The sequence below is a fragment of the Amphibalanus amphitrite genome, unplaced genomic scaffold (assembly GCF_019059575.1).
Source record: "Amphibalanus amphitrite isolate SeventyFive unplaced genomic scaffold, NRLGWU_Aamphi_draft 000341F_arrow, whole genome shotgun sequence".
NCBI lineage: Eukaryota > Metazoa > Arthropoda > Thecostraca > Balanomorpha > Balanidae > Amphibalanus > Amphibalanus amphitrite.
This window is the reverse complement of record NW_024881836.1, coordinates 101003-128612: the sequence shown is the minus strand read 5'-3', so window position 1 is coordinate 128612 and position 27610 is coordinate 101003. Positions and strand designations below refer to the sequence as shown.

General features: G+C 45.9%; 1 protein-coding gene across 2 annotated transcripts in view; it reads right to left on the bottom strand.

The window, feature by feature from the left end:
* The window catches only part of LOC122388980 (hemicentin-2-like), a 99184-nt gene that overhangs the window by 1484 nt on the left and 70090 nt on the right, over positions 1-27610 (bottom strand). For both annotated transcript variants that reach the window (XM_043380592.1, XM_043380591.1), the window contains exons 9-15: positions 25284-25443; positions 8965-9121; positions 8038-8171; positions 3972-4108; positions 2519-2678; positions 726-929; positions 441-520 (exon numbers count right to left, since the gene is read on the bottom strand). In XM_043380592.1, the coding sequence (XP_043236527.1) occupies positions 441-520; positions 726-929; positions 2519-2678; positions 3972-4108; positions 8038-8171; positions 8965-9121; positions 25284-25443 (1032 nt within the window). The remainder of the gene's footprint in view (positions 1-440; positions 521-725; positions 930-2518; positions 2679-3971; positions 4109-8037; positions 8172-8964; positions 9122-25283; positions 25444-27610) is intronic.

Here is a 27610-nt window from a genome sequence, read left to right as displayed (position 1 = left end):
ACCAACCATAAATAATGTAGGTACAAAGTGTGCTGCATATATAAAGGAAATAAAAGTTCTGAGTGTTATTGATCATGACTGGTGATGAAGGACACAACGTCTCTTCCACTTCAGCTACAATGGCGAAAGCCATCAGTTATGAATTTCAACATGAAAAAGGCAGCACTACAGACTGAACAGATAGCGTCATTGCATCAGAGCAAATATCTTTCCCGTCTATATGTTTTCATCGCGGCATGACAGGCCAAGTCAAGTGCACTTCAGCTCGCGGCTATTTGAAAAATAAAATCCAGGAACGAGACGTGGTCGTCTGGACCTCAGCGTTTCGCCTCTCCGGCGCAGACAACGGTGCGCCGACCTGCACCACAGGTTCGGGTATCCTATCGGCTGTCTCTGGCGGCATCAGCGACCAGCAGCCGCGGTAATTACCAGAGTCTTACCTTGTAATTAGCGGTCATTTGATGCGGCGAACTAACTACGCTGCAGTCGGAAAACCCGGACAGACTGCGAGCCCCGGAACCTGGAAATACGGCACAGTTCAGGAACGTGTGTCCTTATTTATGCATACGAGACCAAGCTTTTTAACTGGATCCCGAATAGAAGTAGAACTGAATTATGAGTTATGAGTAAATATACGAGTAACTGATGTAAATGTGTTTGCAGTCACCATTACATATTTAGATGCGCAGTCAGGTGAAGCCAGGTAGTGGCGCGTCCCCACTGACCTGTGGGCAGGAGATCTGGACTCGGCTGGTCGCGCCCACTGCCGGTAACCTCCGGCGCCTCCTGCTCGGCCGTTTTTAGCGGTCCCCGGCGCGGCAGTCGACGGCGCAGGGAGACGATCACTGCCGCGGCCAGCAGCAGCAGCAGCAGGACCAGTCCTCCCAGCACGGCTGCCACGGGACCAGCGGCCGCCGACCGGCTGTACGCTGGAGAACGGCCGGGCGGGGTCAGGTCAGCGGGGCAGGGTGAGAGAAATCACCGTCTCCCGTTATCTGGTCAGCACACTCAGCCGGGACCGGTGCCTCTGCAGCCCGCACCTCACCCACCACAGTCTGTCTGGCGCTCTGCCGTGGATCAGGATGTGCTTCTTGGGATCGATGGTAGCGAGCGCTGCTGCCGGGCGTCGCGCCGCCGGCAGGATTACAGAGGACACCGGGTGATTGGCAGCGAGTGAAGGGCGCCGCGCGCTGCGTGTTCAACAATCCGTCCGGCGGACCGGCGCCAGCCAATAAAGGGATCGCGCCCGGTAAGCCGGCGGCACACGATCACAGCCGAACAAACTGCCAGGGGCGATACATCAGCGCGCCCGGCCGGTCGGCAAGTTTGCTCAGACTCAATCGGGGACCGCTCTGCGGCGTGGCGCTCCGGCGCGAGTGTGTATGACCCGGTCGGAAGCGCCCACACGGAGCCCAACTTGCCGCCGGCCCCGGTATTGAGCGCGGGCGATCCGTTTCAGGGAAGGGTCGGCTGAAGCCTGAGCGGCTTCATGAAATATTTCGAGGGCGGTGGTGAATGGAGTGTCCGGCAGGGCATGAAAGAGCCGGCGTGCTCGGAAAGGTCATCGCTCTGCCGCCAGAAGCTGGAACTTCCTGTGACCGGTACAGGGCGGGCCATTTATAGCGGCTGTCAGAAAGGCAGAATACATACTGAGAGCACAATGCGCAACGCATGAATGGGTGAACATAAATGGGAAGCATACTTTGATGTCAATCCACAGAAAGACCAACTCCACGTTGAAGGTCAAACAACGACAAGTATTACGAGCATTTGTGCTTAATTTTAAGCCTTTTGCCATCATCCATGTAGCAATAGACTGATATCCTACTAGGACTAAATGTCCTTGCGCAAAACGATAGCGTCATATTTTTTTTTTTTACTACAAGTCAAGTCACAAATAATTTACACACCAGACACCACCTTATAGTCTGCCTAAGCTAGCGAACCTCGACTTTGGTTCTGAGTTGAGATGCCAATGCAAAATCTTGGTCGCAGAAATCGCTTTTGTGCCAGTCTACTGTCTAAGCGAGCATGAATGACTTCGCTTAGACTGCATTATGGCACACGCCCACAGGGGATGGCTATTGCTCGACCACCGTGGGAGTTTATTTTATTTTCTACCATTTCCAAGTTCCAACTCACCATATGCCTGTGGGTGCTCTTGACCTTCAGCCATTCATTATTCACCATTCTACACAAAATTAAACAAAGGTGGAAACTGAACTACAAACGCTCCAGGCCTGGCGCTAGTTTTAACAGCGGCTCGTCGGAGAGCGAACGACAACTTGCGTCGTTAATTTAAACTAGTTGTGTGTAGTTGTGCGCCCCATCCTGGGGAGAAGAAAACAACGCCTGGCGCAACCCCAGAACAAGAATTACACTCGACTGTGTCTGGTAGCACCGTGACATTGTCCACATGTTTGTGCCTCGAAGAGTTCCGTTACTGTAGTGCTTAAGTGACCCATGCCCATGGTTCCAGTCCAGCACCATTATGACTGCGTTTTTAGGGAGAACTCACCGATCCTGTCGGGTATCATGGTGACAGTGCCGACCTGCAGCACGTGCGGCTGTCCCCTGCCCCGGGCGCTGGACGCGAACACCGTCACGCTGAAGTTGGCCCCGGGACTCAGACCGCGGACGTGGAACTCGGCCTTCTTCTGAGATACTGAGTGTATCACCTGAAAACAGGCCAAATGGAACATCACTGATACTGCATCAATGATAGAAGTGAAATTGCCAAACAGGACTGCCAAGCGGCATCTGTCCGAAAAAAATTGCAATGCACATTGCCGTAAGCTTAGGCGTCTTACTGCTATTGAATTTGCGGACTGACCGTTGTAAAATCTCAATAATAGATATGCGAGCAGGTCATCCGGACAGTTTTGTTAAGTAAAACCATATAACTTAGTTATTTTTTAACAATAATTGATATCCTAAGTGTTTCCAAATTACAGAGTTATGTTTCTTCCAGCAGTCTGAATGCCTGTATGTATATTCAGATATATTAGGGCCCAGATTTGTCTTGCACAACACTACAAAGGTGGTCGCGTGCGTCAGGTACTACATCATGCGTGCAAAATCCATAAAATATTCGGCACGAAACAGTCATTTACGACAATGCCAACCAATTACGTTCGTGAATATTAACTCAGCGCCCAAAACGCTGTAAGTGTTCACACTTTATGACCAGCACGCCCACTTCCTCGTGGCGACACTGCTTATGTATACCAGGAACAAACCTATACGCGTTCTGCGAGTGATTCATACGCTGATTGCTAAGTCAGCGCCGTTTTTATGGTTCGGGCAAAGCCGTCTTCCCAGCTTGACTTTAAATCATGCTGAATACTATTGATTTGTGTATCTTTGCTTATCATAATGTGTGTTTTAAACTTAAATACCGTTAAACAATGTTATACGTATATAAATGCTGCCTTCGAACTGACATAAGGCAATTCTGATAAGGAACATATTTTGAAAATAGGAATATATACAATTTTCGTTCACCTAGCTATCCATAAGAAATGCGTTGCGCATGAAAACGCATGGTAAATTGCAGTTTATCAACGAATGCCAGCAGAAACTACACGATCACACTCGTGTTAAATAGCTGTCCGGTATGTTTGTTGCGTGATTGTTCTCGGTAAGCCAGCATCGGCCTGTTGAGCTACGGGCAACTTGTGCGATATAGTTGACAATGAATTCAACCGTTTCCAGGGCTGGAAAGCAAGAAATCCAACAACCCATAATCAAAGTATTTGGGTAATGACGTATTCAAAAATATGATCGAAAAAATGTACCATGTATAGCGTCACAAAATACTAGATGTTTTTATTTTGCCGCGAATGTTAAAGTGAGTTTTTTTTTATAAATAATGATTTCATTCTGAACAACTATGTATGAAACTAATTGCAGTCTTCGCTTTCACTGCTGTTGACGTGAATATCGTCATAGAGACTTATTAAACAACTCACCTGTTGTGTGTTGACGTCACGAACTTCTAGAACAAACGTCTGCGGTAGCCCTCCGTCGTTTCCTGGCTTGCAGCGGACGTCAAACGACGTTATGGTGCTATTGCTAACCGTGCATCCTTGCACGGGCTCCGGAACACCTAAAGCGTCGACAGTTTGTTAAAATATTTACTAACATTTACCATAGATAAATAATTCGTGCTATCGAATCGTGAAGAGTGGAAAGACAGATGTGAAATACAACAAAGCACAGTGCAAGCATAGGATGAAACGAACTATCAGTTGTAAGCATGTTGATGATATCATGGGACTATCAATCAGTTAATCTTCGTTTTACAATGAAGCTTCAAGTTTTAACATAATATGGCGTGTCATTGTTAATGTCATTGCCAGTTGTACTGAGCCTATCTTACATATTTCTATTTTTGTTTTAATTTTGTTCCAATATTTAATTGGCTGGATTGACAGAGCCGGAATCCATGAAATGCTTGTTGCGCAGGCTGCGACCCCACCATTCGATTAGGCAATTCCAGGTGGAATGAAGGAGACTTTATCCAAAGTTCATCTCGCTTATCAAGTCCAGACATGGCCCATCCCACTCAACTAACTTCAAGTGGCTGCTACTTCTTCCACCCACTGCAAATCATTCTCTAAAAGAGTCTCACATGTTGAGCGCCCGAGCGATGCGAACAAGGGCTCACCGCTGAGAGCTCGATGCTCCACCAAGTGGGCTAAGGGAACTCAAAGTTGCATTACGGCATACAAATACATCGTTACGGAAACATATGATGTCCCGTTGCGTGTAATTACAGAGTTTATGCAAGAACAATGCTATTCTGACGTTCATCATTCATTATTTGCTAGCTGCCTGCAAGGCGTGCAGCGCCAGCTCCATAGTTCGATATCTCGCCGAGAGATGGCAGGCGGCACCACAGCTGCACTGGTAGACTGTACCGCAGTGCGTCTGTGTCGTGCGGGACAGCCGTCACCCAGCTTACGGGCGACTGCGGTCGGCACGACTGCAATGCCGGTCGCACCCCGAGCTATGTCGCATATGATCGTACTTACGTCATGTGGACTGGGTTTGTGTACCTTTGTCTTATAACTGATGCTTATTGCTAGTGCAACAGACATACATGCGTCCGAGATATGTGCCATTCACCCGGTGCTCCTTTCAACAGCGGCGGCACATCGCAAGCCGTGGTGGGGTGGCACTTATCGGTTTGGAATTAGACCCACGTCAATTGATCTTGTTTTGAGGTGTGCTATGCTACAGATGGGCTTTAGGGTTACCTTTGAAAATAAAAACGACATGTTCTTTAAATAGTTAGCGATGGTTAGCGCCACTAGCATTGACAGTAAACAAGCGACAGACAGGCCTTTCACAATGGCGCAGCCTTAGCGGCGCCCACATGAATATTTAGTATCGTGGTTTTGTCGGGAGACGACACCCCTCCAGCTCCTGACGGACGGCCGACTTTTGAGCTGAGGCCACCTTCGTGTTAACAAGAGTGGCTTACTCACGCCAAAGAAGAAGCCCTTAGGGCAAATGATGACTTACGATGCTCTTTCAGTTGCTAACAAAACCACCAAAAGTTGCGACGGCGGCTGATGTGCCGCACCGGAACTTCCTAAAAACGTCGACTACAAATCGGCATATCGTCTAGCCCATCACAGAGGCAAGTAACAACTAATTACAGCAAGGCTGCCACACCGGAAGGGGAATAAGGTCTTACATTGTTGCTGAAGGTAAAAACATTACATCCCATAATGAATATGTTTTCAAATGCTATTTATTTGAATTTGAGTTCACCTATCAGTAACTGTAAACTGCGACCAGTATCGAGTTATGTTTATACAGCACTGAGCACTGATTAGTCTGTCCCTTGCTGACGCACGATCCGTCGCACTGGAATGATAAGATGGGGTACTTTCTACAACACGAAGTACTGCCTGTACGCCACACTGAGTCAGGTCTCTGCCCTCCCCGGGTGAACGACAGCAAAAACCGCGGGATGTGGCCGGCCGACGCACAGGGCCACCGCGGGGGCTAACTAAGTAACGGGCAGGGACCCTGCGGGGGTAACTAAGTAACGGGCAGGGACGCCGCGGGGGTAACTAAGTAACGGACAGGGACGCCGCGGGGTTAGCTAAGTGACGGGCAGGGACGCCGCGGGGGTAACTAAGTAACGGGCAGGGACGCCGCGGGGGTAGCCGAGTGACCGTCAGCGAGCGTCGCGGGGGACGAGGCAGCGGGGGCATTCCACGTCAAATCAAACACCGAAATCCGTCATCCCCTTCGATTTTTCTGAAAATTTGTAGGCAGACTGGGCATGGTTCAAAACTGAGTTACGTATAATATTTTCGAAATTTGATAAAGTATCGCTGAGATATAGGTCATCGAATATAGCCAAAAATGCCACACATCAATTTTTTAAATGTCTATAACTCTGGTTCCTTTTCTGGTATCAAAATGATATTAACAGGGTCTTGTAGGCAATTGATAAGGCTTTGATTTTTAATTATAAAATTAAATTGAAGTGACCTTGAAATGCATTTGACCTTGAATTAAAACATAAAAATTTAAATAGCAAAAAACACGTCACCTTCGATTCGGGTAATTTTTACATATTATGTCCGTCACAATGTTCCTAACCATCTGTGAAAAAATTGGAGTGGGCCATTCATAACTCTCGCGGTAAACGCCGTTTTCATGCATCAACATCACGCAACCGCGCGTGACCTTGAAAGACAGAGTCAAGACATGCTTGCTTGTGTACACTTTCTGAAATGAATGATTGCTGATTAGTGATATCCCAAACTCTGCGAGAATGGAAATACATAGTCATCGTAGTCAAGCATTCAAGTTCCATAGTAAAAGTGTCTCAGGCAAACGGTATTTTGCGGTAAATTTTGAGCCGTGTGGAAATGCATCATGAAGCCAAAAATTCAACGAAAACATTATCACGCAACGATATCTTCACGTCTTTTTATCTTCACTATACGAAAGAATATACATTTTTGAGTATGTATGGGGAATTTCTAGTTAATCCAATAATAAATATGGCAGTTAGAGACTTGCTAAGAGTAACATGTCGCCGGCTGAGGCGGGATCGGCCGACGCGGGAAACGCAGCAATCACAATTTTGTGTTTATACGTTCATATTTCAATTGTTTACCAACCGATTTTCCAAATTCTAACACCATAAGATTGCCTGTACATTTCTTAGTCTTCTCACAAAATTTGACGCGAATCGAACGTAATCAGCGGTAAGGAGCGCGATGTAAAGACGGAACCGTTCCGTTCCGTCCCGGCACAGTCTACAGTTCAGGCGGCGGCTAGCGGTCGGCGCCGGCTGCCGAGTCGCCGCGTCGCCGCGGCGACAGGATGTTCACTTTACACCGCTATTACTAGACGAATTGTGAACCGATTTTCTTCTTGCTTGCACGATGAGATGTGCAATTCAATTTTGGACAGGTAGCTATAATTAATTTCGCATTAATACTATGAGATATTGGCGAAAAACAGGAGGGGTGGGGCGAAATTCACTCTTCCCCCTCCACTGCGCGTGCTAACATACGTTTGCATATGTGCCATTTTCTTCAAAACTTATGAATGGCCCACTCTAATTTTTTCACAGGTTGTTAAGAATATGGTAGGCAATAAAATATATGAAAATTAGCCAAATCGAAGGTGACGTGTTTTTTGCTATTTCAATTTTTGTGCTTAAGAACAGAGTTAAGCAAATTTCAAGGTCATATATTTAAGTAGGTGCAATTCTAAACAAATGCTTGAGAAATTACCTAAACAGTAAGGTTTATTTCATTCAAATCAAACAAGTACAACCAAAGTTATGGTCGTTCAAAAATATAAAGATGCAGCATTTTGTAAAAATTCGATGCCCTATATTTAGAAGACCTGTGGTCAGAATGTGCAAAAAAACATCAATGTAATGTTCGGGGCGACACAGGAACTCGCTCACAAATTGATAATGAAATCGCTGATGGTAAGGTGCAAAACAGCCGATTTTTGTTCGATTTGACGTGGAATGCCCCAGCGACGACTGACCTGCCGGCTCCAGATGGAAAATGCACGGAGTCCGCTGCAGTCCGATGGCGTTGCTGCCCCAGCAGCGCACCTCGGCCGACTCCTCAGAGTCCAGCCGGTGCTGCACGGAGCTGGAGCTGCCCGAGGTGCTGAATCTGGACACACGGAACGGCGCATATGATAGCGGGAGATGCATATGGCAAAGTTTACAATTTATAGCAGCCACGGGTCAGTGGGTTTCTCGGGAGCGACTCTCCCGGAATATTTCCGACTGAATGTCAGCTAAAGCGGCGAACTTGTACATTGTGTGAGCAGGACGCAAATCAAACAAGACTGTCCAATTAAATTGAATGCTTCTCGAATGCAAATGTAAGTACAGAAGCCTGTCGTACTAGAGTTCCGTGAATCAGAGCTCGATATATGCTGGTGGAGATAGGCCACCAGTCCACCTAAACTAAAAGTTAGGTCCAGTTTTGTCTGCCTGTATGGAGCCTCATGTAGTGAGTTGACTTAAAGGGATCCTGAAGTGCAGTGGGCCTCACGTAGTCACGTAGTGACCCATTTTATGATGCTATTTGCGCTACAAACTTCAGATGCATGATTATCTTAAATGCGTCTATATGTGTCTGTAACATCGTATATGTGCAAATGCAGCAATGTGTGATATCACATGCGAATTCTTAAGTATGACTATTTGACGTGCCTATGGATCTTTTCTAATGTTTACCTATATCGCCACTCCCAAGAGAGTTTTCCAGTGTTGCAGATAGGCGAGACTAGCCTGGTTAGGGTGAGTAGGACGGCTCCACTGCCACTATTTGGTGGTTATCACCGTTCTCACCAGTGATGGTTCTCACCAGTAGCGGTGGTTCTCACCAGGGTGGTTCTCACTACTGGTAGTTCTCACCAGGATGGCTCTCACTGACAGCGGTGGTTCTCAGTTCTCACCTAGTCAGAGGCGCTCGCCGGTACTCAGTAGCTGTGCTGTTGACGTCCCATTTGAACCGGACCTGGGTGGGGCGGGCCTGCAGTTGACAGCGCAGCTCAAAGCTGCGTCCCGGTAGAAAGAATACCGTCTGCTGCTCTATTTGACAACGAGGCAGATCTGAAAACACAAAAGACGGATCTGGTCAGATGCATGCCATTGCCCGTCACAAAACCGGCCAGTGGTAAAGACATTCTTTGATTGCGTTTAGTGTGAACAATTATTGGAAAAAGACTGGCTGATTTTCGATAGAAACCACAATTCTAGCGAATAGTGTTTTTACTGCTGAGCACCAACCTTTGGTTACAAGTGCCCTTAAATTTTTTACAAACGCATGTGCTCTTCACGAATTCCTCTGACTGATCTTGCACATATTCGAGACAAGCGGCAGGATTCTGTAAATCTTGTATCAGTTGGAAAGCCATCGTCCCACGTCTACATATAATGTTCGATTCTTCCTGATCGACGTCGATTTAAACTCGTCCTGCCTGGGTGTAAAACTTAGCTGAAGCTATCAACAGCAGCGTCTCGAGCTGTCAGTACCACTATGCTAAACACGAAAACTTTCCACCGCCTCGGAGCTGGCGCTGGCATTTTCCGAAACACTCAACCAGTGTAATGTGAATGGTGGTGACTATAAATCAGGTACAGATTGCTTTGAGCAACCCAAACGCACAGCTCTTAACGCTGTATTTGTAGCGACTGAATAGTTGTTATCTTATCGAAAGAGATACAGCTGGCCGAGTTACGAATTTATTATGCATTACATCGTCAAATAATTAGTCTCTAAGGTCTTAAGTTTGTACAACAGGAGTAACCAATACCTTTACGTTCTGTATTCCGAATGAGAAAGTGAGATGTTGAGAGAGAGAGAGAGAGAGAGAGAGAGAGAGAGAGAGAGAGAGAGAGGAGAGAGAGAGAGAGAGAGAGAGAGAGAGAGAGAGAGAGAGAGAGAGAGAAAGAGAGAGAGAGCGAGAGAGAGAGAGAGAGAGAGAAAGAGAGAGAGAGAGCGAGAGAGAGAGAGAGAGAGAGAGAGAGAGAGAGAGAGAGAGAGAGAGAGAGAGAGAGAGAGAGAGAGAGAGAGAGAGAGAGAGAGAGAGAGAGAGAGAGAGAGAGAGAGAGAGAGAGAGAGAGATCGGAAGAGAGGTGACCCGAGAAAGTCTAATGGAAGCAGGATAGAGCAGGAATGCAAGAGGGCACCGAGGAAGGCATTGAGAGTGCAAACAGAGCGGTAGAAGGAGATAATGGCAGACGAGCATGAGCCGGGACGCGCCGGAACGGCATAAGAATCGTCGGAAAATCCATACCACAAATAACTGATTAGCACTATTTGTATTCGTTGTCAGTGCGACCCCCACAAAGACCCGCACTCCTCTTCTGTGGTGCAGGTGCATTCGTGGAGAGTCACGAGAAAGGTCGGTGGAAGAGAAATGGTTTTGTGGTCATCCATAGGGCCAGTGTATTGTCACTTGTGTACTTCTTGTCTAACTAATCCGTTATATGAAATGGAGTGCCAGTGTTTTGCATTGTAGTCCAAAAACTTATTTTCTTCAGCTTTACTAAACACATTACATTGAGCGATTCCACTGGCCATATGAGATGACAAAATGTATGGATCGTGCGTGTATTTGTAGATCGTGCGTGTAAATTTAGTGCCCAAACATTTTATTGTTCTGCACAGGAGAGAGTATTGCGGGATATCTGTATTTAAAACAAAACAACTGAATAAGACTGACTCAGTCATAGCTATGATTTTCTAGCTTGTTTTGTGTTGCACAATTCTTTCTGAGAAGAAAATGCATGCGATGCATTACGTTGTCCGATTCTAAAAGGTTAAAAGCAATGCAATTCGAAAAAGTCTGTCTCGCGCTTGAAAAGTGTAGAAAATCGTTAAGTGCGGCAACACGATAAGTCAGCTGACGATTGACAGTTTGGGCTCTGACCTATGACGATAATCGAGCCTGCAGCTACTCGATTATCGATCATGCCAATCGTCACGTGAACTTATGTACTCGCTAGGGCGTAAGTGATCCTACAACTGTCAGGTAAAGAAACTCAAAATGAATCTTATCAATCAAACTTCAACTTGGGCTAATAACTCAGCAGCTCAAACGATGTTAGCACCAACGATAATAATTAACTCAATTTCATTGCCCGACACGTGTTTAGAAGATTTTGAAATGTTACTGCGCGCTTTTGATACCATATAATTCAGAATCCCAGCAGCACACAAATGAGGAAACGACTTCGTTTAAATAATGTCGAGCGAAGCTTTAGAAACTTTTACAGTAACTGGTTCATTCAGGAACTTGGCTCAACCGGAACAGTTTAAGATATACTTAGGCGATCACTTCAATGGGCGAGTATTTTGTGTGTAATGGGATTACATTTATAATTTAAGGGAGCTGACTAACCAGAATCAACGGCCAGAGAAAGTAGCGAGTGAAATGCTTACACGATGACTGAGAACAGCCAAGTGATACGCCAAAATGCGTGAAGGCTTCTGAGCGTGTGCTTAGTCGATGTTAAATGGTACCCTGCGGTGTCTTAATCAGATTCGTATATTTTGTAACATATGGTTATATTAAGTACCAAACCATTGTGTGTAAGATACAAATGCTGAATACAGTTCCTACAGTCGTTTTCATCGCATCCACACATACACGAAAACCCAAATCCGAGTGGAGTTAATTTTCTTCATCACAAGCACGGCTCTCCCTTTCCGTGTCGCTGGGCTTTGGCAGAATCGATGTGGCGCAGTGAGCGCGTTATAACACCGTCGGGACGCTCCGCTGGCCCATTGTCAGACGCCGCGCGGACTGTCCCTGCAGCATCGTGCGTGTATTATTCACTGGCGGGCATCGGCACGCAATATCCGTATTGAGCCGGCCGGCGCGGCGGGACGAGTTCGAGCCGAGTCCGCCCACCGTCCGACATACCGCATCCCGTGATCGGACGACCCAGTTCCCATAGAGGGTGGCTGAACTAACGCGCCGTGACCTCTCACAGAAGGGAGGTGCATCGTGGAGGGATGATGTAATTCTCACATACATATGCAGTGACTTTAGTAATTCTCACATACATATGGTTCACGCATCAACGGCAACCTGTTAAGTGTACCGATTCCCACACATTGACACTATTCCTGCCAAAATATAATTTGGAATCATTTAAAGTAGAACGCATGGGGCACTCATAGCCCTCATGAAAGGTAGATCCACATCGACCCCCTAGTTCGACCCCTGCACGACCATTCATTTGATGACGAGTGCAATGATCCTTTGCCAACTCCAATGAGCCGACCAGTTAGTTCCCGATGCATGACGAGCCGTTGTCGGGAAAATGAACTGACTGGCAGACATTAGCCTCGGCCACTAGCACTCTCCGCGGACCGTTTCAGGAAATGTGCTCATGAGGACTGAATGAATAGCACTTACGACTGAAGGCATTCCTTCGGTGGCATGATCAAACGCACTTTATACCGCGACCGAGCGAGCGCGGTGCCGTGCTCAGCTGGCTCGCTATCGCAGTGGAGAGGATGGCCCATTTGACGCCATCCATTTTCCGATGCAGCGGCCTGATCTGGCCACATAAACTGTTCTAAATAGCTCCTTGGGTGCCTTAATTGAATCCTGATAGATTGGGCATCCGCTGTATCAATGTTGTAAAGGAACACGGACTTCGAAGTCCCTTTTATCGTGACTCGCAAAGCGAGTATCGACAATTGAATCTCACATCCAATATTAAGCCGTGACTTTAAATGCAACGATCGCAGTACATCACTGGCAAAATCATGGATATCGAATTGCTTAAGGGGGTGTGGAGGCGTATGGGATTATAATGACGAATATGTGCCCACTGCTCAGAGACATGTATTGACAAATAACGCTATAATGGAAAACTGATATACCACGGTAGAAAAACACAAGACGGAGGACCTGACCCTTAACCCGCGCGGGGCTGGGGTCTCCAGCCGAACGCGCGGGGCTGGGGGGGGGGGTAAATTTTACCCCCCCCCTGTTATCTCCCGAACTAATGGTCCGATTTGGAAAATTCAAACGCCAATCGAAAGCTCTCATCACGAACAACTTAAAACATGTACTTAATTTAAAGTTTGAGGTCAAGGTCAAGGTCAGGTCAAGGGTACAAATTGCAAGTTTCTACAGTATCGGCCTTGCACCGTAGTTGCCGAAGAATGGAGTCATGGACTGAGACTGATCGCCCAAAACGTGTTCTTAAGCTACCAAGACAATATTCGTTGCATACAATATCATTCAGAGGTCAAGGTCAAGGTCAGGTCAGGTCAGGTCAGGTCACCAAAAAACAAAATATAGAATAGGGCATGTGCGACACATGTTTTATGGGTCATTTTACTCATAGAATTCAATAGGCACACTCAATAAGTGATATAGACCACCTCTGGATGAATTTCAGGTCGAGGTCAGGTCAAGGTCAGGTCAAGTGAGGTCAAATTTTGAAGTTGGTTGTTAAAGGGACTGTCCCACCTTAACATTAGAATTGAGTTGAGATGGCCATCTTGATGGGCGTTCTTTGAAAATCAGAGCCGTGAAAACCGTTTCTCCAGCAATTACTTCATCGCAAAGAAATTTGTGTTTGATTTTGACATCTGTGCAAATAAGTGCCACAATGTATTGGTATTGGCACTTAAAACCTGTGACGTTTCCGCCTTTTCCGAAGTTTCTGTATCTGTCGACTTGTTTTTATCGAAACCTTGAAAAATAACAACGCCTCCTTGAACAGCGCCCATTCGTTCCGGGTGGAGAAATAAATTGATATGCCAAACTAATTCTAATAGTCTTCTAATTCTTGTAGTATTTTTATTTTTGTATTTAAATAGTTAAGAGGCCGTCCTAAATGTGACTGAAGAATGCAAGAGCCATGAACTTATCAATGGCAGGTGTCAAGTTCAAGTGTGCAACTCTCTAAAATTAATCATAGTATCAAAATGATAAATGATTTGCTCACTGCTGTTTCAACTTTCAACTCCATAATCAAGACATGCTCTGAGAAGTCCACAATCTATTGATGGTGACAACTAAGGAAGAGACGATGAATGTTCACCTTTTTATTTCTGAGCATCCAAGACGACTAACCTTGAGCCGTTAAACATTGATAATACCCTGTATGCTGAAGTGTGGGTGGGCTGAGGTCGACCATGCCTAGTAAAGAACTGTTGTTTGTGTAAACACCATGCAGAGGTGTTTTGAAATAAATTTTAGTGATGTAATGTATCATTCTTTGAACTGAGTTGCTGATGGCGGAGGAAAGCGGAAGTGCTGCATGTTGAATAAGAAATGCTCTGTTGTGCTTTTAAGCTTATGTTAGATGTTATAGATGGCTTAGTTTTCCTGCAGATTTCATCTTAAAGCTGTCAATAGTGTTTTACCTTTGTTTCCTGGGAGCAGATCCAGCTACTAACATGACCATGGGACTGGGCCTTTGTACCACAGTCGCTGCGCTGCTTGTCAAAACCAAGGTAATGTGCCTTGTTAGGCCATGCTGTGCATTTTTTAAACCTTTAAGAGTAACTACTTTGTGATCATTGACACACATATTGCACCTGACAAACAGCAGCAAAATCACACCCCATCCTTACCTCTGTGCAGTGTCACCCAACAGACAACAGGGCTTCAAAACAGGCAGGTTCCGCATTCAAGTCGCTTCTTGCAACTATGTATTTGACTAATGTTAGGACAATAGACGTGCTGTACAGGGAAGGCGTGTTCTGTGTAGCTCTTGAAAAATGAAGTCATGCCTAAAATTCAGTTTAGAATATTACAATTACAAATAACTTGGATAAAAGTTGCAAAACATGAACTCTGACTGGTCAGTTGAAATGTCTTGAGTCAGTGAACCACGCCTGGGCTGGAGGTGGTCAGTTCCCTGACTTGCGCGACCTCGGACAGGAGCTGTGGTACTTGTACTTGGACAAATTGAATAGGCCTAGATCATGTCGTGGCTGCAGTCCAAGACATGTTCACTAGTTGCTGTTGCTGCCGCCGCCTGCTGCTGCCCTGCGTACCGGCTGGCAGCTCACTGCTGGACTGTTTGCGCGCCAGGCATCCTACTGGACGAGTGGGGTGGGTCGCAGATCTTTGAGAGTGAAACGTTTGGTCTATGTAAATGTAGCTGAAACTCTTACAAATAATCTAATAGAAAGGCAAAATTTCAGAGGACTCCATTGGTGTCTCAGTGTGACAATCAGAACTTGATCAGAACTGTTATCATGCTGAATGCTGAAACTGAGAATAGGGCTGAGCTGGTGGGCTAGAATTTAATATGCAGGCTTACAAGGACCCCAGTTAATCCACAAATTTGTCAGACTTGCCTGCAGGCAAATTTATGCAGATGAAATGTTTCTGGCAGATAGCCCTGAGGCAAAATGCTATTCAAGCTTGTTCCGCAGCGCGTTGCGTTCCACATGAGCCACTAAATCAGAGTCACACAACTCTGCCAAATGTGCTGAAAGGCCACGATTTTTCCAATAGGTAGGTATATTTATTATTTTTCACAGACACAACAAAAATACAAATGCAGTTCACTACAATTCATTCTGCTTCAATTACAATTGCTGGAATGTGTTTTGCAGACTTAATATATTGAATCTTGAACAGACTTTATTATATTACTTTGCTCATGGGCCCAGGCCAGTACTGCAGAGTATGGCTCGCAGGTCGCCAAGGAGCACTGGCCCAACTCCCAAGCTCAAAATTGACACAAACCCTTCAAACAGAGCCCGAAAATTCACCAAAGGGGGCTGAGGCCTGAGAGAACACAAAAAATGCACCAAACCCCAAAATGGCCAGTCAAAATCTGCACTGACCTCAAATCCCCACAATGCTACACATCTGCACCACAGCAAGCCAAATTCGCACCCCGCTACACTACATCCGCACCACACTAGACCAAATCCGCACCGCACCACACTTAAATCCGCACCAGACGAAGGAGTCCGCACTGACAAAATCTAGACAAAATTGCCCCACTTTGCAGTCTGGCTCATGGCTATATCCATTGTGATTCTTAGGTCTGATTATTGAAGTTGAGCTCACTTCCATCATCCATGTGCCCAAGACATTGTGGGCAGCATCAATAATCAAACATCAATAACTTGCTTTTGCTTATTAGGGAGCATTCTATAACTTTTTAAAAATGATAAATAAGGCCTTGTTGATATTCTTTGCAGTTTGCGACCTTCTTCTGGACGAAGTTCAAGCTTCAATTTTCCAATTTTCATTTCAATCCTTTCCATGAACATTGAACATGTTTACCAATTTCCTGAGTTTATGCGCAATGTTTGTACTATTCGCGGCAGAAGCGTAACAAAACTTTGTGCCACCGATTTGGCAGCTAGGAAAAAAACTTTGCCCGATAAAAAAACAATCATATGACGTAATCGATCCAAAAGCTTTAAATTGGAATTTTTAAACAATTAGCCAACTATGGGCCGAATGTTTGCCAATTTCGTGTAAAGGGGCCCATAATCTATGTCTTGCAACACAAGAACAGTATATCAAAGCAATTTTTTGAAGGTGGGACAGTCCCTTTAAGGCCTAAAAAGGTGTCCATCTGATGCAGTTTTTCACGGCGAATCGAATGGTGCTATTTTTGTTTCCGTACGAGGTCTAGAACTTCCAAAAAGTCATTTTTCAAAAATTTTGTGTGTCGTGACGTCATAAAATTTTGAATAACTCCCACATTTTTGAACCGATTCTTCTAAAATTTGGTATGTAGGTGCACATAGACCACTTCTCTGACATATATTCCGGTTTTTTTCGATAGACTCAAAAGTTTGGATTTTATAATCATTTTCCCAAAAAAGTCAGTTTTTTGAAGAAAAAAAATTAGGCCAAAATCCAAAATTTTCAAAAAACCGAGATGGCCATTTGATAGACAAAGTAAAATTACGGATAACCTTTTTTGTTACGTCTTTATTCCTTTAAAAATGAAGATGTTAGCGGCGTTTGAACTTTTGCCGTTTTTGAGACGAAAATGGCGAACATGACGTCACTAAAACGTCAATTTATCAAAAATTTTCCGACGGATTTCGCTCAAATTTTCAGGGGACGTGTCAAATTGATGTAAAAAAAGGTACTGTAAGTTTGGCGGCGCTGCGCGCCGCCGTTTTTGAGATATCGCAAAAATTCCCGAGGGGGGTAAAATTGTAATTGTAATTAAAACTGTGTAACCCCCAGCCCCGCGCGGGTTACAAAGTAGGTACATACGTGGGAAATGAGCTCACACGCAAGCAGAACAGTGCCAACAAAAGCTTGATGATGAAAAAGATACACATTATCAAACTTCTAAAGAAAGGGCTTCTACCATCCATTGAAAGGCTTGCGAATACCGTCTGAGACACAATTGTTAGCGAGCAAATAGGCATTTTGGATATCTTCGCAAAGACGGCCGGCGCTCGGAGCGCGGCGGTCGGTCCGCCGCGCCACGCCGCTCACATATGTGTCATCTGGCCCCTGTCCTGGTTCTCATGCCCACGTGTTGTGCGTACCACGAGGGCTGAGACGGGACGGGGGCCTGACAGTCTTCGACGGGACTCCACCGGTGCGCGACGGCCCGGTGCACGACGTGGCCGACGTGGCCTTACGTACGACGCGGCCGACGTGGCCCTACGAGAACGATTCAGTGAACCGCATTTGTGACCGCCGTATTTTGTGCATTTTAATCGTTTCCGTTTCATTCAAGAATAGACTCTTACATATACGAACAATAACTTTATGGTCCTCCGGGTGACGAAAGAGAACGAGTGAACGATCACGAGCACGCACGAACATTTCCGTATCGAACGGGTGAGCTGAACGATTCTCACGAACAACGATATTATGGAATAACAGTGGAATATGATAGGATTTCAGAATGTTACTAAAGCCATCAATCAGAAATCCAATTTTTGGTAAGCCGATACTGCTTCGATACAATTTTAACATTTTTAATAAAAAAAGGATCTTCAAGATGCTCTCGTCAACGAGTAAAAGAGCTTTTCGAAGTATCAACAAGACAGGGCCCGTATTCACGTCGACATCTTACGATCAGTTTTCATCGTACGATCGATTTGGTATTCATGTTGGCCATCTTAACTTTTTATCGTACGATCAGTCTGGATATTTAGGATACTTCTAATTCACGTCGACAATCTTAAGATAATTTGATATTCATGTCAAAAGTCCTAGGATTCATCCTACGACCCAGCTACGACCGCTACGACCAGGGGGGCGACACGGCTATTCGCGCAATGTATTAATTTATGGGCCGCGCGGGGCCTCGCGATGACGCGGCTGGAGGCAACTGCTCAGCGCGCTAGGATACTTCTGGCGGGGCCGGGCGCTGAACGGTGTGCAATGAATGGGTTATGGTCGGGCAGACAGGGATGAGGTATTGAATTTGAATTGACATCAGCAATCGGGTGGGGAAGGAGAACGTTTCTAATCGAGCTTGGGATGGGGAAAGCCGAAAATATCACGATCGGCTCATAGCTCAGACAGGGCCGGGTGCCGTACCATGTGTTGTATATTCAGGCGGGCAGACAGAGACGAGTTATTGGATTTAAATTCACCTTACCATCGGTTTCTGGTGGGGTTTGAAGACGTTTTTAGTCAAGCTCGGAGTGGGGCAACCCACTGGCGGATCCAGGGGAAGGCATTTGGGGCAAATGTCTTTCCCCACATTGGCAGCGCCCGAAATCGCTTTTCGAGAATAAAAGAAAACTTCACAACTTTTCTGAGAAAATGTTGGTTAATCACACTGCACAGCAGTGCGCTAGGAATCGAAATCCGAGTTTTTTAAATTAATTCCGAGAAACCTTTTTGGGGTAAGCCCCGCAGTGTCCAAGACCGCTTCCTGGATCCGCCAGTTGTGAATAAGTCACGGTCGATACCGAGCTTCGGCGGGACCAGGCGCTGTATGTTCTTCCAATGAAGAGGTGGACAGACACCTAGCCCCACATCCTACTGCTATGCCCGTGCTTCTGTGGGTGAAGCACTAAAGCATCACGGAATCCCACAGGACCTGCGAGTCGACGAGGTGGCCGCTTTGGCCGCCGGGTACTGCAGCTCCCTGGAGTTGCCTGGGACCGATGGCAAAACAACAGCTCCGGCGGTGCCCCTATGGGCCGTAGTAATTAGTGAATTCCTTCCCGTAATGTAGAGATCATATCCTCAATGATCTCCATTACCATTTTATATTCCTAAACAGTATGACAGAACAATTATGCTTGCCTACGTTCAGGCATTACCTCTGATGGTCATACGCACAGTACAACATGTGTTGTCTGTCAAACAACAATCGACGACAGGATCCCTTATCATCTCTTGCCATCGGTTGTCAATTCACCCACCCCGTTTCCCTAAAAATAGACGGTCAGATTCGGCCTGGGTCCTTACGACCCTTCTAGATTCGCCAGAGACGGGATCGGATCGCCGTCATTGCACCCGTCTTAGTGTCTTTAATACTATGACATCTTCGACCACGGACGTGGACGGGGTGATCGTTCCACGAATGTACGCACCATCCAGGCCTAGGATGCATCGAGGTTTAAAAGAATGCAGTCTGTAGATCAATCAACATAAAAATGGTGGTATGCAACCACATTAAAATATCTCCCCGGCTCCCGCAACGTTCCAAAGCCCCTCCGTTATGCATTCGCCTTGTGTGTCCGCCGAGCCGGCTAGCCTCCAATGACGTCATCGGCCGGCCGGCGGCGATCAAGGTCAAACGGCTGGTGTCCTTACCTGGAGTTCTATAGCCTTGGCTACGACCCAACTTAAGATGTCGTAGCAGTTCCGAAGATTTGATTTTTAGCAGCATATTCCGGGACGACATAGAAAATGGATCCTCCGTCAAATGATACAGCAAACGAAATATATTCAAACGGTTATTAGTGAGCTAGGTATTCCTAACATTATAAAAGTACCACAGATTTAGTATGCTTCAAAGTTATTATGGAAATTATTTTACTATTATTATGGAAACTATATTATTATATTACAAATGATCATATGAAGACTAAATCGATAAAACATGCATTTTAAGGTGGGCTTCCTTTCCGTGTTACTTAATCCACGACGGGCCGGGGGATGTTTAGACACCACTCTGTGGTTTTTCGCAGGTATCTCAAAAACCTTTTTCTGCACGTGTTGTGAAAATTTTAGACTAAGGTCACTTAACCCGCGCCCTGGTGGGGTCTGTTTATAACGCGACCTGGTGGGGGGGGGCTATTTTTTGCCCCCCCCCTCGTATCTCCGAAACTACTGGACGGATCCGCAAAATTCAAACGGCGTTCGAAAGGCCTGTCAAATTTGTCGAAGGAAACCAAATTTCATTGACCTCGGGGTCACCGATGACGTCACAGGTCAGGTCAAAGATGAAATGTTTCACCATTCACGGGTCTTCTAGGGAATGCGCCATAACACCGAGGAAAACGCATTTTGTCGAGAATCAGCGGTAGGGCGTCAGTTGCCTAGTTACGGAGCGAGCGAAGCGAGCGTAGTCTTTCCTTAGATTAACGGAAATTTCTGAGTATGAGCGGCCGGCCGGCCGGCCGTGGTCACGCTTTTGCGAGGCTTATATCTCAGCAACCACTTGACCGATTTACACGCGGTAATTTTTGTAGGGTAGCTTCATTCCTTCTACCAAGTATTGGACTATTCCCGATGCATGTGGGTGACCCCTTATGCACGTGCCACGTGCAAAACGAAGAGGTGTCAGTTTTGTAATTGTTGCAATATCTCGGTAACTACTTGGCCGATTGCGCTGAAAGTTGGCATGTAGGTAGGCACCCACTAGGCACTGCATACACATGTGCCAGAGTTGGGGTGCTGCTGCACGTGCGCACGTGCAGGGGTCGTTTCCAGATTTCGGGAACGGCTGGACCGATTGCGCTCAAATTTGGTACACGGTTAGGGACCGGTTAGTAGGGTGCCGTGCACAAGTCAGTTGGGACCCATTTTGCACGTGCGCACGTGCAGGGTGCCGCTTCCAGATCTCGAGAACGGCTGGGCCGATTGTGCCCAAATTTGGCACATCGCTAGAGACCAGTTAGTAGGGTGCCGTGCACAAGTCAGTTGGAGGTACCCCCTCGCAATTTCGCACGTGCAAGGCCCATCCTCTCGCTCGCTCCGTTAGTCGCCCCAAAAGGCGTTATACTGGTAGATATGTTGCTATTAGAGGTCACTGGCAATACCAGGTCAGGTCACAGGTCAGGTCACCAAGGGTCACAGGTCAGGTCACATGAGCCCAACTTTACTAAGGTTGTGTGATACATGTTTTATGGCCAATTTTTCATTTCCAACTCAATGGTGTTGGTTATAAGACTATCAGGTAGACAATTAGTATATCTCTAGTATACAATTAGTATATTGAATTTTTTTACCCCTGTGACGTCATCTTTGACCTGACCTGAAAATGACCAAAGTAAAAATTGTAGACCTTGTCCGAGCGAATCCCATGCCGTTTACCGCTTGTCGCTATCTTGCTTCGTTCTCGAGATTTCAGGGGGCGGTCATCCGCCCTCCCCCCGTCGGTTGTAAGTTGGCGCAGACACCCGTCGGTGCGCAGGTTAATATATCAAAAACCGATTAATATTTTTCAATGAAATTTGGTACCGTAAAGTGGGGCTATTTGAGACAGTGGGGCTATTTGAGACAGCAAGGTAATGGTTGAGTAAAATCGCTGTAAAATGAAAACCGTTTGATGTTTTTTCGTCATTTTTGCTTAGGCTAATGTGGAATTGAACAGTGAATGCTCTGAATAACCTTTTTGAAAATTTCGAAAAGTTCTGAAAGAAATTTGCAATAAAATACGAAATACAGAAAAACGCACAATCTAAGTTGCTCGAAAAGGACCCCTACCTGCAGCTTAAAAAAGTTGAAGTTTTAATAGCTTCGCCACTGTATCCATCGTTACAACCTTTTGGCTTATAGGCTAAGCACATTTTTCATGAAATATTATATATTGTTAACGGTACTGCCGATTGCGTAACCCATTGTCTCAGAATCCCGATGATGCCCACCTGGTCAAACATCAACGGATATGCCAAATAGCTGATGATAACGGTGATGCGATGCACCCGAGAAGACTTACCGCCATCTACCTGAAGTGCATCGAACGTTCGACATAAGCATCACCGGTGAATCGATCGTGGTCATAAACGTGCAGTGGGTTCATGGTAGGTACTTCAAGCAGCAAGCAATATTTACATGTTCGTAGTGTAACATAATAACCCTTTAGCTGGTGACCAAACTAGTTATTCTGATGAATATGTGCTTAAAATGTGCTTCATCAGTCACTGACTCAGTCGACAATCAACATATGTCTACCTTGGTTGACCAAAAGACACTATTGAATGTTACTTAACACATGAACGTACTGTTAGGTGAGCCTATCCAAGTACTTGATGTGGTAGGGTAACCGGCCAATTGAAACAGCATGCAGCGATCGAGAAAAATTGGCATAAAATCAAAACCGTTTAACATTTTTCTGTTATTTCTTCGCATGGATATGTACAATGGAACAAACAATCATGCAGACCATTCACTCAAATGTTTTCGGAAACCTTTTGCCTTGTTTGATTCATTACAGTGTGCTTCATAAGGTAGCGAGACTGTCTCAAATAGCCCCACCGACTTTCGGTATATCTTTTTTCACGCCACCGGGGCTATATACAAAAACTTACTTTCAAAATTTTACTGTCGATGACTTTAAAATAGTCCTTGATGATCATCCTGTCATTTTGAAAGCTATGGGTCACATCATATTATGATAGCCTTAGCATATAGTGATGCAATTTTATACCCTACCGAAATGAAGTGTCCTACGAAAAAGGAAAAGATTGAATATAAAGGTCATATAACAGTCTTTGAAAAAATAATTTTTGCCAAAATGATCAAAATTCAATTTCCAAATGCATGGCGTTTAAAAAATTATCTCTAGCGTGACCGATTTTCTCTAATTTCTTTGCAACTAAAACTGTCTCAAATAGCCCCACCCTATGGGGCTATTTGAAACAGGCTTTAACATAAAAAATAGCCTTAATCATTATTACTAGCTGAACCAAAATGCACCTATATGAAAGAGCTCACAGAGAACTACATTTTTGCAGTTTACATGCTATAAGAAATATGAACCGTCTTAAAGGGAGAGGCCAAAAACTGTAAAATCCGTTTCAAATAGCCCCACTTTACGGTAGATATTGATTTTTCTCACTCTCTAGGTACCATGCAACACTACTTCTATGCCAATTCATTAACTTTTTTAAAGGTGGGAGGGTCCTTTTAAGCACGAACCACCCTCACTAGTCGGTCCCCAACGGTGCACCAAATTTGGGCGCGTGTGCAATTTTGCGCGTGCCCACGTGCCAATTGGGTCACAATTGACTTTTGTTCGGCACCCTCCTAAGCGATGCCTAAAGAGTAAAGGTGTACCAAATTTAAGCGCAATCGGCCTAGCCGTCCTCGAGATCTGGAAGCGGCCTGCTGCGCGCGCGCACGTGCAACCAGGGTCACAAATGACATTTGCTCGGCACTCTCCTAAGCGGTTCCTAAAGGTGTACCCAATTTGGGCGCAATCGGCCTCGCCGTTCTCTGTGTATGGAAGCGGCCTCCCTGCACGTGCGCACGTGCAAACGGGTCCCAAACGACTTTTGCCCGGCACGCTACTAAGCGGTCCCTACCGGTGTGCCAATTTTTAGCGCAATTGGTCCAGCCGTTCTCGAGATCTAGGAGCGACCACTGCACGTGCGCACGTGCAGTAGTACCCCAAACATGACACATGGAAATGCATTGCCCGGTGAGTGCCTACCCACATGCCAAGTTTCAGCGCAATGGGCACGATAATTACAGAGTTAGTGTAATTGCTACAAACATGACATCTCTTTATTATGCACGTGGCACGTGCAGCCATGGTCACCCACATGCATCGAGAAAAGTCCTGTCCTCGGCAGAATGGATGAATACACCCTACAAACATATTTCCTAGTGAATCGATCCTGTGCTTACTCAGACATAATCCTCTCAAAAACGTAAATTCAGCAAGAACTACTTTGGGTTCTGACACCCTTGAGTTCGCAAGAGCCACATGACATGGCGATCACCCAGGGCCAGGTGCATCAAGAGTAGTCAATTACGAGGTAGGAGGAATGGGGCTACCCAACAAAAAAGACCGCGGTTCAATCGACCCAGTGGTGGCCGAGATAAAAGCTTCTCAAAAGCGTTATAGGGCGGGCCGGTCCGAGCTGTACCGCTCATACTGATATTATCCCGTTACATTGAAAACTCTTTCGCGCTCGCTCGCAAGAAAAAAAAAAAACATAAATAGCAATTTCAATACCTAAATATACAATTCATAAGCTTAGGTGACGTCTTACGACAGCTCAGTGAGTAGTCGTATCTTCCCAATACCTTCATCATTAAGGTCTTACGATCATCTTAAGATTCGACTTAAGATGTCCCGACGTGAATCGCACTTACGATCGATCGTACGACAAATGTCTACGACCAAAATTTTGATCGTAAGATAAATCTTAACTGTCTGCGATGCCAACGTGAATAGCAAATTATCGTACGACAAAGAGCGATCGTAAGATAAATCTTACGAAAAATTCCGACGTGAATACGGGCCCAGGTCAGAAAGAACTTCTTTAGGCCAGGAATACGAGTATCCGCATTTCGATCGGCACTCAGACGCCTAGCAGCTCCATGATAACTATAACAGGTATATGCGTTGGTTTGTATGTACTGTAGCCATATAACGATCTGCTACACCAGTGGCCATAAGCTCCGAGCCAATAGCCCTTAGTCATACAATTCCCAAGCCGATGTGACTGTGTCGAACGTCATTGTACAATTGAGAGGAGCAAGGGGAGATGTTGTTTCAGAGGGAAGGAGGAGAAAAGTGCTGCCTTTACGCTGACTTTGCGCTGGGAAGCCAAGCCGGCCCGAAACCTGCCGGCCCGTCCACTTGGCTCGGTAATATGCAGAGATCGGTAGTATGTAGAGCGGAGAGGGCCGGCGAGGGAGCACTGCCCTGTCCCGACAGGTGAAGGAAGGGAGTCCTACTTGGCCCCACAGGGGAGGGAAAAAGAGCCCTGCCCTGTCCTACAGGGGAGAGGAAGACAGCCCTGCCCTGTTCCCAGCATGGTAGGGGAGGGAAGCCGTGCTCTATCACACAGTCAATCAGAGGGGACTGGAACCCTGCCCGGTCCAAACAGGTAGGTGAGGTGAGAGAGCCCCGTCCAACCGCACCCGGTACTCACACATGACCTGCAGCAGCAGCGGCTCGCTCTGGTTGTGCCCCTCGGCGTTGGAGGCGCCGCACGTGTAGCTGCCGGCCTGGTGACGCGAAACGTTCGGCAGCACCAGGCTCCGGTCGATGATCATCACATTCGAGTGGCGGTCGCTGACCAGCTGCTTCCCCTGTCGGACAGGGAAGGGCAGGAACAGAGGGGCTTAGGGACTCGCTGTTGAGTGCAGCACACGAATACGATCCGCGTTCATTTCGACACAAGCGCAGCTTTTTCGGCACTACTCTTGTGAATGGGCCAGATGAGCACAGGAAATGCCGAATTATTTTCACGTCTCATCTAACTGAACTATCGTATTATCACCTGCTCCAGGGACTGCCGAGCTCCTCGTTACGTAATGAAGGGAATGCTGTTATATAAGTAAGCGCCAATTGACCAGCAGATCGCAGTGTGAGGCGCAAAACGAACAATGTTGGAACGTTTTCCCGGGAACAGCGTGGTACGTCATGGCCCTTGGGAACAATGTTCTACGCCACCAAATAACTGAACTGCTTTGCAATATTCAAACAACACTAGTTATATCATGGCATTTTAATAGCGGTGTTACGCTACAGGTCAGCACCAAAGTAAAAATGGCGGTTTGCAGCACATTGCTGCATTTCATTCTCAGCTGAAGTGAAGGGAATGAGACAGGTACCTAACTACGATCAATAGCTGATACGGTACATAAATCACGAGAACAAGTCATGTGCCGTCCAAAATTTATAATAAACGTTAATACATAATTGTACAACGGCTGCACGCCCCCACATGCTGACTGGCTGAGCGCTGGATCAGCTGACTCTTGCCTGTGCACTCGGCTGCCTACTGCCTACTGCCTACTCATCTGTTGTGCTCCGCTCGCCAAGGCCACCAATGCATAGTCATAAATCATCCTACGACATGCCATGAAGCGTCGATCTAGAACAATTTATGACTTTGGCCAGCGATCAATCGTGCGGAACATCACTAGGTTATGATTCATTCGGGGTGGGCACAGCCGAGTGTCGATTTTCGGAGGACACCCGGCAGAATTCCACCCTACAAGACACGGCGTCACTCGTCGTCCCAGCCCGTGTTTTCTGACATAATGCCATCGTTAATAGCTCTGAGTGTTATAGCCCTGCACTCAGCAGTACTGCACCTATAAATTGACGCTAATACGGAGACATGGCATGTTTCCTAAGGGAACAAACAGGGCCATTATTCATGCCCGCTTGTTGTGCACGTGTAATAACTATACCCAAGGTTACGAGTTACGACATGCATTGAATGGAAATACTTTTTAGGAATATTTATTAGGAATAAGATGTTCTATGCACAGTGCCAAGTTAATATTCATCAACCAGCAATAATTATATAATTGAGACTGGCATCATGGATCTCAAGGTAAGCATGCTACTTGCCATAAAAAGGATTGAACAGTACATGATCATATACGTCACCATTAACCCGCGCCCCGTAGGGGGGGGGGGGGAACGCTCCCCTGTCTTTTTCCGTAGATATCTCCTAAACAGCTGCAGATATCGCCACCAAAATTTCAGGACCCTTCCGGGCATCAATTCAACACATTGTGAAGAAATATTTTCCAGAGGCTATGATAAGTTGGCCACAAATGACGTCAGAATGACGTCATGTTCTGCCATTTACGACGTAAAAAAAAGGTTTCGCGAGAAGAGCTGTCAGGCCTACAGCTTTGAAGATACAGAAAAATGTTCAATATATTTAACCCTCGCCCCGTTGGGGGGGGGGCATTTTGGCCCTCCCTGTGGTTTTTCCTGAATAGCAAGAAAACGGCGGCGCGCAGCGCCGCCAAATTTTCAGTACCTTCCCGGGCATCAATTTGACACCTTCACACCAAATTTCAAGTCACCTTAGGTCACCTTAGGTCAGGAGTTAGTGAGGTCAAACTGAGGTCATGTTCGAGCAAAAATGAGCAAAAAACATGCAATCTTGAAATGCTCACAAAATCTACAGTTATCAAGCAATTTCTAAGTTTTTTTTTATATGGCCTCGTAGAAAAAAAGCGGCGCTACAAAACTGCTATCTCGGGTTTTCAAAATTTTGGGTTTTTGACCCCAAAAAATCAAAAAAATTGATTTTGTTAGAAAAACTAAAAAAAATCCAAAATTTCCCGAATTTCGAAAAAACCGGAATATATGTGATAGTCCCTGCGCTCTGCTATATACATACCAAATTTCAGATCGATATCTCGTTTTTGGCCAAGTTATAGCGAAAAAAAACTGTTCAAAAATGATGACGTCAAATTTTTGAACTCAATATTTTTAGCGATTCTAGAC